At 35.2% G+C, this 13,278-nt stretch overlaps 1 protein-coding gene across 3 annotated transcripts in view; it reads left to right on the top strand.

The window, feature by feature from the left end:
• Nucleotides 1-10,908, top strand: part of CCDC171 (coiled-coil domain containing 171) — a 159,956-nt gene extending 149,048 nt beyond the window's left edge. For all 3 annotated transcript variants that reach the window (XM_054004235.1, XM_054004233.1, XM_054004232.1), the window contains one exon: nt 10,617-10,908. In XM_054004235.1, coding sequence (XP_053860210.1) covers nt 10,617-10,658 — 42 coding nt within the window. In that variant the 3' untranslated portion in view covers nt 10,659-10,908. The remainder of the gene's footprint in view (nt 1-10,616) is intronic.
• Nucleotides 10,909-13,278: the final 2,370 nt, after the last annotated feature.

The following is a 13,278-nucleotide window of genomic DNA, read 5'->3' as shown; positions in this document are numbered from 1 at the left end:
CTGTGAAACCCACATTATGTAAAGAAGGCACAGTTTTTATAGTTGATCATGGTGAGGACCTATTTTCTCCAGAGACTGAAGTCTATGAAGTAGTTTAACCTGTTGAATAAACTAAACATTGAACAAATTTTTAAAATGGGAAATGGGTACTCCACAGGGTAAAAAGCTTAACTGTCAGCTAAAAGGATGTTATTATAATAATGACCTTGATTATTCAAATAACATTTTTTCTCTTCAATTTATTTAACAGTTCAGTTAAAGAAAGGGATTTAGAAAGAAATGTGGTTCTTAAATTGTAATTTCACTTCCCTATTTTACAAGAATTTGGGGAGTTTTTTGAATTGTTTTAGAAATGCCACCTTTTGAAAAGATAGGAGCCTCTTTTGCTCAAGCAATCAATTCACGCCCTTTTTTTTTTTTTTTTTTTCCTTCCTTGTGGAAGGGAGGGTACCTTTAAAATGAACAGTGAATAATAAAATGCACTAAAAATATGGTCACAAATAGTGTGTTTAATCATCAGCAGAGTTTCCCCGATACATGTGATATTAGGAAAGCAGTGACATTATGAAGATGCAATGATTCCATTTCATCCTTTTCAGATGGTGTAACTCCTTGAATTCCTAAAGGAATTCCTATTTTCAGAGAAGCCTATAGAACTCTTAAAGCCACACTGATTTAAGACACCACACCTTTGGATCTGGGTCTCAACTGAAGTTTGCCCATAAACTCATAGCTGACTCAGTAAATGTTGCCACAAAGCTGACATTGCAATACTTGCCTCTCTTAAATTTCTATATTCAGCAGTACTTTGAAAGACTTCTATCCTAGCTAGGTGATGAAGATGATTTGACGCATACAGTTTCTGAAGGCCAGAACCACAATAATAAAATAAAAATTCACTAATTTTTCAGCTTTTGTTATACTAAGGGTCTCCTTTGATCAGAGAAGGATCATCTTGTATGGTGCTTATATGCTTATGGTCAGGGGCCTGTTAGTCTTTCAGATCCTGTGTGACGTCAAGTTTCCTTTCACAAGGTCTGTTAAATCTGTTGCATTCTTTTGGGAGTCTGAGCATTAAACATTGTAACTTAACCAGGGCTTTGTGGAGTTTCCTGACACATCAAGTCATATAATTTAGTTTTAATTTGTGTATGTCAAAACATCCTGTTGCTTTAAGTATTTTGAATTTAATTTAATAACTTACTGAAGTTTTCTGTGCTTTAAATATGGGATGTTTTAGAAGACTGTAATCTCAATGGGAGCTCTGAGTAAAGGAATTGAAGGTATAATTCTGGAATGTACAAGGCACACCAAATTACTGAAACATCCCTGTTTTGGGGGTTTTGTTGGGTTGTTTTAGAAAACCTAGTTTTTAAAATTGTATTACACCTTTCTGGTTTTACAAACCAAAAGGCTGAAAAACAGTTTCCTAAATCTTCCTCTATGTTCTTCATGACTCTTCTGGTAGAAGTTTTACATATCTGATGAAAGTTTGGAGGGTTGTATGTGTTGATGATTTCTGAGTTTTGGGCTACTTTTATTTGTTTGTTTGTAGCATGTGGTGGTCATGTCTGTTTTTGTTTGTTTGGGTTTTTTTTGTTGCTTTTAACTTTGCTTTCAGAACATAGATTTGGCTTAAATATATAGGAAAGGATGAAATTCCATTAGCATTTTTTTTAATGTTTATTCATCTAAAATATGATTGGTATGCAGGAAATACTAGTTTCATTTGTCTAGTGGACTCATGTGAGCTGCATATTCAGCCTCACAGAAAGATATTATCTTGTACTTGAGCTAAGAACAATTCTTGGAGTCTTTTCTCAGGAATCTAGTAAGTATAAAAAGTACTCTTCAAGTAATTATTAGATTTTTTTAAACTTAATTTCAGTCTGAAATGTAATTGTATATATAGATTTGGCCAAAACCAACAGAGACAGTAAACCTAGCTCACCCACACTCAAGTTGTTTATAACTGATAAGCTTGATTCCTTGCCCAGTTAATGTAATTTGGATCTTGAATTTACAGAAGACCTATGTATTAGCCATCAACTGAAACAGAGCCTAAATTATTTTTCCTAGGCTAGTCAGATATCAACTTATACTTCTTAAGCAATATTGCTGGAAAGCCTACTGTTTTCCCTGACCATTACTGTTATAAAACTGCCCTTTGGAACTCTATTGAAGATACACTGCTTCATATATTGCATGTAATCTGTGGGAGAAGGAATAATTCCCTCCTGAAGTTACCTCAGCTAGATTTTACTGGGGATCAATGAACATTAAAGTACTTGCCTTGAATAAGCAAACAAAACTTAGAAAACTATACTAAACCTACAGGGAGTCAAAGGTACCTCTTCCTGGTGAATTTGTCTATAACCTAATTTATGGTGGAGTGGGGTGGAGCCTTATCAGGATTTTGGCAAGGAGGTAGAAGCCTACGCATCTGCAGTGGGCTATCCAGAAAATCTACATGCATTGGCCAGTGCTAAAAGGATGGAATCCTTTGTTCTTCTAATACCTTGATGATTTTAATAATAAACCTCCATTCTGAGAAAATTAAATTGCCAGTAACACTAGTTTACTTCTAAACATGTGGTATAAGTCAGTCATTCTTTGCTCCATCACTAGAGGATCTTTTTAAAGAGACTACTCAGTTTAATAACAGTTATTTAGATTAACTGAGATTCAGATTAGCCTGTAGGCTAATGCAACTGTGCAGGTGTTCTGACTCAAAATGCAAGTGTTTGTATCTTATGTATGAGATTCCAATCAGTCTGCTTTTCAAATAGGTGCAGATATGTTGCATAAACCATGTCTGTATCCAGTTTATGGTCCTAGTTCCATTGTCTCCAAAGAGTGAACTTTGATCTACTCCTCAGTCGTGGATAGTAAAGGCTGTCATATCTCGACATCAGCATTTCTCTTGTCATTTCAGGATTACAAACAACACCAGATTATAATCTCAATACCTAGTGAACCAAAATAATATTTATTCACTTACAAGATCTACAGTAATATTATTCACTATGAGGTCATGCATGTCCCTGACACTTCATTTAAATTCTGAGTAATGCCATTTTCCTGCATGCAATCTGATTGAGGTGTTCTCTATATTTTTTTCATTGCTGCAAAACTATCCACTTCTGCATTAGCAGCCTCTTCCAGAGGTGAGTTCCAATTCTTCATGATTTGCTGCTTTTCACCACCTCTCATAAAAACAGTTTGGTTCTATGTTCTTCCCATAAATTCCTGTCATGAGAGGAGTCTGCTTTACATCGTAATCAATGTATTTCCTTTGTTGTTTTCCTTACTTCATGCTTAGGACTTCTCTTGAGCTTCTACTTTCTACAGTCTTGATGTCTGCTTCTTTTTGTAAAAATTCTTGAGTGGAAAAAATGCCCTTTCAAGGAGAACTGCAAGGAGATTTTTCCCTGTAGATATGCTTGGAAAGAAAATAGAATACATAACCTACATGAATACATAATCTACGTGAGCTTGCTGTATTTAGCAAACTAGAATCTTAAAGGGCTATGCAGTTTGTCTTTTGAGCCCTGTCTTGCTGGAATTGTGGTAGTTGAAACCCATAAGGGCAGTAGAAACTGTGGTGCTATAGTGGCTGTAGTGGCTTTCATAATTTCACTATCCAGACACCAGTGCTCAATCCAGACTCTTCCACCCTCTTCCTCACAGAGCACTTGAGCGTACTTATTACATACATACTGACTTTTTAAGGGACTTTCTGACCTACTCCATATATTTATATAGAAATATACTTGACACAACTACTGAGCAAATTGAAATATTCTCAAGGCATCTGTCAGCAAAGTAATGGTGAGTTGTGTGTTTAATGTTATTTTTCTACAAGCTATGAAGTGAATCCTAAAATGTTGATTTCCATATCTTTAATAGATAATTTGTTTTATTAACTATATAGATCCATATTTCTAAAAATACTCCTAAAATATTGCGTATTTGGCAGAAATGCATAGGAAAAACTAATCTTATGCATACATAAAGATTTTTTAATGCAAGAAATCTGAGTCATAAAGACACTTTCATTGTTTGCAGACCTTCCTCCTCTATGTTGTTAAGTGCTATTATTGTAGCACTTAAATTAGTTTTTCCCCTCTTTCCCCTTGAAACAAAATTGCTGTTACAGTATATTTTTGTTAAGTATAAAATGATTGAAGTATTTCACTGGATCGTTGTAATTTCCTTTTTTGCCAAAATTGCTGTGATTATTATCTCTCAGATAGTTTTTGGTAAGAGATAAATGCACTGCTGGCAAAGGTTCACTATCCTTGTTCCATTTAGTAGCAGAATGCCTAAATTGTAGTTGCGCCAGTTCATCACAAACAGACAAAAAGGAAGGTAGCATTTTGCTGTGCGTGAGCAGTTAGAGGGCAAGCAGACACCGTGCACCTTGACCACCTATTATGAAGCTTTTTGCTGCAATGTCAAGTGAAAGCGAGTTAATTGGGTGAAGCTGTAGAGCATGTTAGGGGCATGGTAAAGGGTTGCTGTCTGACAGCTGAATGTCAGCAGAAGCTAGTGAAGTGTGGCTGAGAGACAGAGACCTGTCACAAAGTTCATGTGGACTGTAGCACAGTTAGGGAGATGAAATGTGGTTCTGTCTCACTTTCTCCCTCATTGCATTCAAGCACCTTAAGATTTCACACTGTATGTGTCAACCCTTGTTCTCTAAGCTGTTTTCTCCTAACACTTCTGCATTCAAATGATTGGACAGAAGATGCTAATGTTTGGCAAAATGAATGTAAATATACTTCTTTCCTTTTTCTGCTAGAGCAGCAGTATACATGCAACTCAGATGAAACTTTGAAGGCTTACGTCAGACAGTCACACTGGATAGGAACTGGTATGATGGCTGAATACATATCTCATGAGAATATGAAGTCTGACACTTTAACAAGTGGAAAACACTTTAACTGTTCTCCCAGAAGAAAAGGCTAAGTAGTGGGGGGGGCTACTTTGTGGGCTGGTGGTGCCTTACCATGGTGTTGGTCTTTTAGTACCTGATTGTAGTCCCCTTCTCCCCTTCTTGCTAGAAAGGGAGTGCTGAGAGGGAACCATGAATGACATACCAATATAAGGCAATGAGAAGCTGGGGGAAAAGTGATATAGTAGGAAAGCCTTCCTTGGAAGGAAGAGAGTCATCAGTTAAAGGCAGGGATGATCTTACACACTGCTGTGAAACATAGAGTGGTGTCATAATAGAAGTTTAGTGTACCTTTCAGTGTTTTTTGCAGCATGCAGCACAAAGTAAAGCATTAGTCATTTGGGTTGGACACCCAAATTCAAAACAAATAAATAAATAAGCAGAAATTGCTTCCACTCATGAGAAAGTGGAAAGATAGTGGTAGGCTTTATGGGCAAAACCTAAAGTTCTAAAGTAGTAAAAGCTCTAAAAGTAGTAAGTACTCAAGAATTTGGAAACTTTGATTGAAATCAAAACAGACCAATAATTTCACTATGAAAAAAAGAGCACAGCTTTGTTTGTCTATTGTTTTGGTATTAACAGTGCTGTACAGAGAATTTGACCTAAAACTGGGAAACTTCCCTGGTCCCAATGAAGGATCTGGAACAAAGGCTTACAGTATAGGCTGTGTGTGGAATTTGGCCAAAACCTTTAGAAAACATCAAAATTAGCAATGCAGAACCAAGTTATTTGTCTTTAAGCCAACAAAACATGGAAGATAAAGTGTTAGCTGGCATGATAATCCATCCAATCCTGTGTGTTCTTCAGGCATACCAGTTTTAAATGCATTTGAATGAAACATAATTTTCTTTTTTTAAAAAAATGCAATTTATAATGAAATCTTTCTCTTAATTGTTTTTAATTGAGCCTCCAGAGTGTGATTTCACTGAATGAATTAAATGCAAGAGCTTTAGGAAAGTAAGAAAAAAATTGTAATTTCCCTATATTACAGACTCATATTTGTTTAAAAACTGAAAGTGGAAGAGGGAATTCTTGATAATGAAAAGAGCCATTAGTATTGCTGGCTAGCAGCATCCAAAGTGTGTTGTGTGTCTAACTTTCTGTCTTAGTATGGAATGAGCTGGCAGCCCACTGAATTATTCTCTGATAGCAAATTGTCTGCACAATCCAGGCAGGAGTGCTGCCAATTAAAATTTATACCAAATATTACCATTTTCTTGCATTGTGTCAGATCACCAATTTAGTCTTACTGCCTAAGCATACAGAATTGCAAGATCACTGACACAGGAAGCAAACTTTCCAATTTTGGTCATACAATTCCTGCTTTGCAAAAATTTGTAACTAACACTGTGTTACATTGACACCCATCCACAAGTAATACTCTCCATTTTAAATACCCATTTGTAGCATTTGATTATTTCAAATAAGTAAGAAAGTAAGAAATGGCTCTTGGAGCTACTTTTAACAGAAAGAAAAAAAAAAAGGTGCAGCATACTAGAAGTCCCTTGGCATTACCTGGCAAAAGGCAACTCACTTTTGGAAGTAGCAATCTGAGTAGGAGATTGTGAATGATCTGAAAATGTATATCTTTCTCTATAGGGAAATAGGGTTTCCACATAAGTGCTGCAAAATGGTTATTGAAGATGGTGGTTCTTTTTTTAACACTTAGTGGAATTGATATTGCACCAGTGAAATGATGCAAGCTGCAAGGATATCATAGGTGAGGGAAGCTGAAAGGAATATTACTGGCCATTTGATTTGCTGTCTACTGGTATTACTGGGTATTTGTATGTTCTGGAGTTGGGCTGAGAAGAATGAGTATCAGAAATCAATTGTGGAGAAATATATTGACTGTTTCTCACTTTCCCCCACCATTCCCTGCATCTGTGCTTAACCTAAAATTCTTCCTACTCTTGAGAAACTGTACTACTGCCTTTCCAGAGATTTTAGGGGTTGCTAGAATTCTGAAGAAACTAAAGTGACTTCTCCCTCTGCATTTCTGTTTACTAGCAGGCATCCTCACACACCTAAGTGTCCTGTATTCTGGCAAATTACAGATCACATTTTGGCCTTGTAATTAAACAATTTTGTTTTATTTACATTGAGATATAACACTGAACTTGTTATTACACCTACACCATCACACAGGTAGGGAATTGTCATAACTTGTATTCAGTATTAATCTTCATGCCCTTTTGTCTCTGATTTGGTCTCTTCTGCTTCTAAGCAGTTTCATGGCTTTTTTACCTCAGTTGAAGCCGGTTGTTATTGCATGCATAACCCAGAAGCCTTAATGCACAAAAATCTTATCACTATTTATTATTCTGATTTTCTAACAATATATTTTTTAATAAGGTAGCATGTTACATGTCAGAAGAAATCAGTAGAGAAGTTTGGGCTACTGTGTTTTGAAACTGAGAATTTGAAAGCGGTTTGAAGTGACAAAAATTCTCAGGTGGAAAACCTGAGAAGTGGAAGAACTTTTTGTAGTAACATATGTAGCTGAGGGAAATTGAACAGCTGTGAAAATTCTCCAGTAAAATTACCTTCGTGTAGATTTTGAAGGCTGAAACTGTTCTGAGTAATTTTGCAGCTTCAGCTGTAGATTTTTCTCCTACAACTGAAGATAAACTGTTACAAGTATACTGTTTATTTCCTTATGTAATTATCTGTACCACTGTCACAACACATGCATAGTCTTCTAATATCAAGTGTCCAGCTGTGCATATTATTCCACAAATATGGATATACAAAAGCAAAATGGGCATCTTTGATCACAGCATGATGCTTTTTGGTAGCTTGACATTACAATAAAAACATAATATAAGGATATAATAAATGATGGTATCAAAATATTCCATCACAATATCATCATAATAAAGCAACCCACTATAAATGAATTTTAACTGTGGTAAAACAGCTCATATGTCATGACACAACCTTTAAACTAGATCTTAAATTTGACTGGAGGTTAGTCACAGAGCAACAATTAAGAATAACTGCTTTGAAAATCTTGTCCATGCCTAATAAAAAATTTGAGTTAACTAAAGTTTAGAAAGCGACTATTCCATAATATAGAGTAACTTTTCATATTTTGTCTTCAAGAAAACATGTTTTATAAAGTTAGGTGATCAACTTTGAAACACGTGCATAGGACATGACCAATTACTATATTACATAAATATTTTGAAAGCATGTTTTTGCTAGATGTATGTGTCCTAGATATCTATTTACCTAGTGAAGTACAACAGTTCAGATAGAGTCATGTGTGGCTTACAGGGTAAATAAAGGTGCCGAACAAACATCTTATTTCAGATAAATAATTCCTCTTTTAAAAATTACCTAAATGCGTATTTATATGATGGATTATCACCACAGCTCTGGCATAGTCATTTGAGTTTGTCAATTTAAAACATTTTTTAGAAAGGTGTTTAAATACAGTAATGATGAAAGAGGTCTGTTGGGGAAATTATAACTGCTTTTAAAATTCCTCTGTAAAGGTATGTGTTCAGAAAATGAATATTATAACAGTTCTGAGTATTTTTTCTTCTAACCTATAGAATACTATTTTTTTTATTCATCATGAGAGTATATAAAGATATTGGATCAAAACAAAAATTGGTTTTTACATCAATAACATTGCTATTAAATCTGATTTCCCTTCTGTTCAGTGATTAGAATTCTGTTCTTTGTAAGAAGTACAGCACAGGCTCTAGATAACTAAACCAGAGCTTTTTTTTTCCCCAGGAGTGAAGCTTTTAGTGTAACATAGTCTATTGACTTGCTGCCAATCATTAAGTTTCATAATTTTTTTTTTTGCAACTCTCAAAGGAAATCTGATTTCTTATCTCTTTCCTGGGATTTTGATGCCATATTTTAAAAAAACCCTCACTACTGCTTGGAAAATAGTAATATGTGAGTGTAATCATAGCATGAGATTTTTCATTCATTGTGGTATGCTGATAAATTGAGGTGTTGAAAGCAGTACAAACCAATATGTTTAAATTTGTCCTCAATATTTGTTATGCAGAGTGAAACCCATTTGTAGCTTGAAGCTTATTGATTTATTCTTTTTTACACATGGAAGTTTTTTTAGAACATCACAAGTTGTTTGTGTATTTCAATACTGTTGTAATGGTTTTAATGAATGATTCTTATTTTAAAGATGATTTTTTGTGTGGTCAGCTGAGTATAGTGTGCAAAAAAGAGGCTGTTAATTGGTGTATTAGCCTTCACTGAGATCTCATTTCAGGTCTGCTGGTACTCTGAGATCTTATTTGTGCATTGGCTTTTTAGTGGTTCTCGTTTGGTAGAGAGTTGAGCCCAGAAGGACTGAAAAACTAGTGTTACAGATCTTACTTGCTAGTCCTGCTGGTTATCTCATCCTCGGCAGACCTAAAATATAGGAAAACTCAGGGAACTACCTCATTTTAATTATGTACTTGAAACAGTCATCTAAATTTGCTACTGTATGAGTTCTTAATGAAGGTCTAACATAACCTAGTAGTTTACAGTGGCTGCAAATCAAGAGTTCATAATCAAAGGGACCTGTTGAAGTAGGTCTTAGAGGCAACAACTGATTTTTCTTCAGCAATGGTAACAGAGGAAAGGGGAATCTTTCACTAATGTGTCTTTATACATATGCTTGAGACTGGATTTGTTGAAATATGAATATACACACACCCTTCAGCCTCTCCAGATATATATTAGTTTGCGTGTCTGTAGATATGGGTTTATGTCTCAATGTGTGTGTGTTTATATATGCATTTATACTTTTCCTTAAATGCTGAAGAGAGAGTGTTCTGAACCTCAAAGATACTGAAATGACCATTCAGTGTGTTAATTCTTTTATTCCATAATTATGGTTTGCATGTGATGCTTTCACATATTATAAGACCTGATGAAATTTTTGTTATTTTCTCACTGTGTAGTGCATTGGTAAAGGACAGAAGAACTACATGACATTGAGTTTTCTTTTCTTTGTTTAGGGGAATACAGAATGTCTTTCTTTACCATTTTTTGAAGAATTGTTAGTATTGATATACTGGTATTATCCATAATCTTTCAAAGTACGGTGCCTGATGTTTTGGTGCTGGAAGTTCTTTAATGTTGAATTATCTGTTTGACTGAATGTTGAGACTAATTGAAATATGAATCATGTTCCCATCAATGTGAATTCAGTGTGTATTTTCTGACCATTTTCTTACAGGCTAACATTTGGAGAGTATTAAGTGTTTGATTTCAATTGATGATAAAATATATTAAAAAAAAACCCCCAAATACATTCCATAGTTACCATGGCATGTGTTTCCTAGTAACAGTGACAGCGATACTGGAAAAAGTGTGTTTATTTGATAAAAAAGAAATCTGGTAATCATAATGAAGAGGGAGTAAAAGTTCTCTATAAGTATTTGTAGCACTTCAAATACAGTAGGTTATTTTTTTCTAACATTTACTTGGGCAGAATACCTGAGAAAATATCCTTTGTTTCTTTCTGTTAAATATGACTATTGGTTCTCAGGTACCAAAATAAGTGTTTAAAACAAGAAGCAAACACTTGCAAATACTTCATATACATACCCTTTGTGAAAGGAATTTAACAGTAAATATAAATTCTCTTTTTGCATTGTTTTTTAAATTTTTTTATTTCTCATTCCAGGAAACAAGAGGTAGTTCAAACATCAGTGTGGCTCCAAGCTAGAAATTCATCCTGACCAGAGTTCTATCATAGACTTTTTGCCATTGCAAGCTGAACCTGACACATCCTACAGTGTTATGCAAAACAGAGACTGTCTTCAATCTGTTTCTTCAGTCTGGATGTCACATCCAATCCCAGAAGAACAATGGAAAATGGATTTTCAGATTCTTAGTATCAATAATCTTCTAGAAGGGAAAAATTATATTAATGTAAAATGATGCAATTAAAGTGTAATTTTTTTGCTATCTTTGAATTGTAGCTCAGCGTTTTTATTTTTTGACATTAATTTTACAGTTTTATGAAAATGTGCATTTGTATGTTCACATTTCTGCACCTGTCAGTTTTGCATACTGAAGCAGTTATTTCTTTAAACTTTTATTTATTGCAGTTGTTCATTTTTTATGTAGTATATTTTTAAATGTTAAAGAATGACACATTTTGGGTAATTTTCCTCAGTCTTAAAAAAAAATCAATAAGCCATTTTAGTCTCTATCTATCAAAGTTGTTTCATACTTGTCTATTTTAAAGCAGGACTGCAATACTTTAATAGGATTGAGAGAGCTATTTGAAATGTATGCCAATGATTCCTGTCATTTCATGGCAGCCCTGCCATGGTTCACTGAGCCCCCTCTTTTCTCTTGTCAGCTCAACTGAAGACAAGCATTTAGTTGCAAACTTTAAGCAGGTTGTGCAAAACAGAAATGATGTGACTGCTTCTCTTCCTGCACAATAATGTCACTGCTGGTCAATGTGAGAAGGTCAGGTTGCTCCTTGTAAAGCTACATGATACCACTTGCCTATTTGAACAAGTTAAGTTAACCACTGAATCTGGTCCCTGCAGGCGCTGAAAACTCACCCTTTTATCAGGTCTGCATTTCATAAGAAAGAAGAACAATTGTGGAGAGAGGATTTCTGATGATATGTTTATATACTTTATAAGGACAGTTCCCAAACCAGTGTTGCAGGTAATGTATTTAGTTTAAGCTGAAAGACTAAAAAGTAATGGCTGTTTTGACCTTCAAATAGACTCCTTTTTTGTTGTTGTTGGTAGGACCCAAGAGTGACGCCCATCTTTGATGCTGACAGAATTTAAAGCAAGGCCATTGCCCTGCATTTTCTGCCTTGTAGCACACAAAAGTAAAATTGTATGTCAGGCCGAGATGTCGGGGAGCTGACAAGATGCCCCAGTGACATTTCAGCTGGAAAGAGCAAGTGTCTTGCAACCAAGTGGTCAAATATCAAATAATAGGTCAAGCAGGAAGGAGCTGAGTTCTAACCACAAAGAGGTTTCTGGTAACTTACTTGACAAGCTTTTGGGTGCTTTGTGGCTTGACAAAGTGATGTTCTATTGGGTATCGCTAGACAGACTGTTCTTTATTGCCTTCAGAAGATCAGACATTGACATTGATTAAACTCTTTAACCCTTAAAGGTTAAATCCTAGCATTTTCATCATTGTGAATAAAGAACAAAAGAAATTTTTTAATATACCATTTGTTTTCATATTAATCACAGAACTCCCTAGTGCTATTAACTTTTTATGTGCTGTGTAGTTTTTGACAAAAAAAATTGAATGCAAAATCTATATAATAGATTGTTTTTCAGTATGGGCCAGTGATACATTAGAAAAATAATATTATGCATTGTGGAATTTGTAATTTCTTCTAATATGTCAAATGTAGGGTTTGATTTTAAAGCTTCATGACTACTACTGAAATTCCATTTTGGATGGAAAAGATTATTTGCATAAATGATGTATCACTTAAAATGAACAAATCTTCCAACTACCCTTATTTTCAGGTACTCTAGAATCATAGCATATCCTGAGTTGGATACGATCATCAAGTCCAAATCCTAGCCCTGCACAGGACAATTCCATGAGTAACACCACGTGCCTGAGAGCACTGTTCAAATGCTTCCTGAACTCTCTTAGGCTGGTGCTGTGACTGCTTCCCACGGGAGCCTGTTTCAGTACCCAACCACCCTCTGGATGAAAATCCTTTCCTTGATATCCAACTTAAACCTCTCCTGACATAACTTCAAGCCATTCTCTTGGGTCCTGTCACTGTCACTACAGAGAGGACATCAGTGCCTGCCCCTCCTCTTTCCCTGTTGAGGAAGTTGTAACTGCAATGAGGTCTCCCCTCAGTCTTCTCTTCTCCAGGCTGAACAAACCAAGACACTCCTAATAGGCCTGTTAATTTTCAACAGAAGGCCTTTAACCTAAGGGAGCTTCAAGTGTTCAGGTATTCTCTATTGTGCAGTCCAGTGCTCACAGCCTTGATGTGCATGTATGTGTGTATAATAATACAGAGCCGTGAAATGCCAAATAATAAATCCTGAAGAACTCTTACACGTAAGAGTCAGCTGACAGAGGAAGAACATTCATTTTCTTTATGTATTTAGTCTTGAATACTGAAGAAAGAAGTTTTCATTTCCCTCCAAGAGGGTTGGCTCCATTATTTCATGACAGTGGCTGTTCTTAAAGACACCACAAGTACTGTATTCTGCTCTTCCAAATTCAATGTCAAAGATCTATTAATATGAAGAATAAAAGAATATATCATTTTAATATATAATGATAATTTTCCTCTCTACTGTGAATAGATGCATTTAAGCACTTTT

This window comes from Vidua macroura, chromosome Z (genome assembly GCF_024509145.1).
Source record: "Vidua macroura isolate BioBank_ID:100142 chromosome Z, ASM2450914v1, whole genome shotgun sequence".
In the NCBI taxonomy this organism is placed as follows: domain Eukaryota; kingdom Metazoa; phylum Chordata; class Aves; order Passeriformes; family Viduidae; genus Vidua; species Vidua macroura.
Note: the sequence above shows the minus strand (reverse complement) of the source record. Positions and strands in the feature narration are given on the sequence as shown.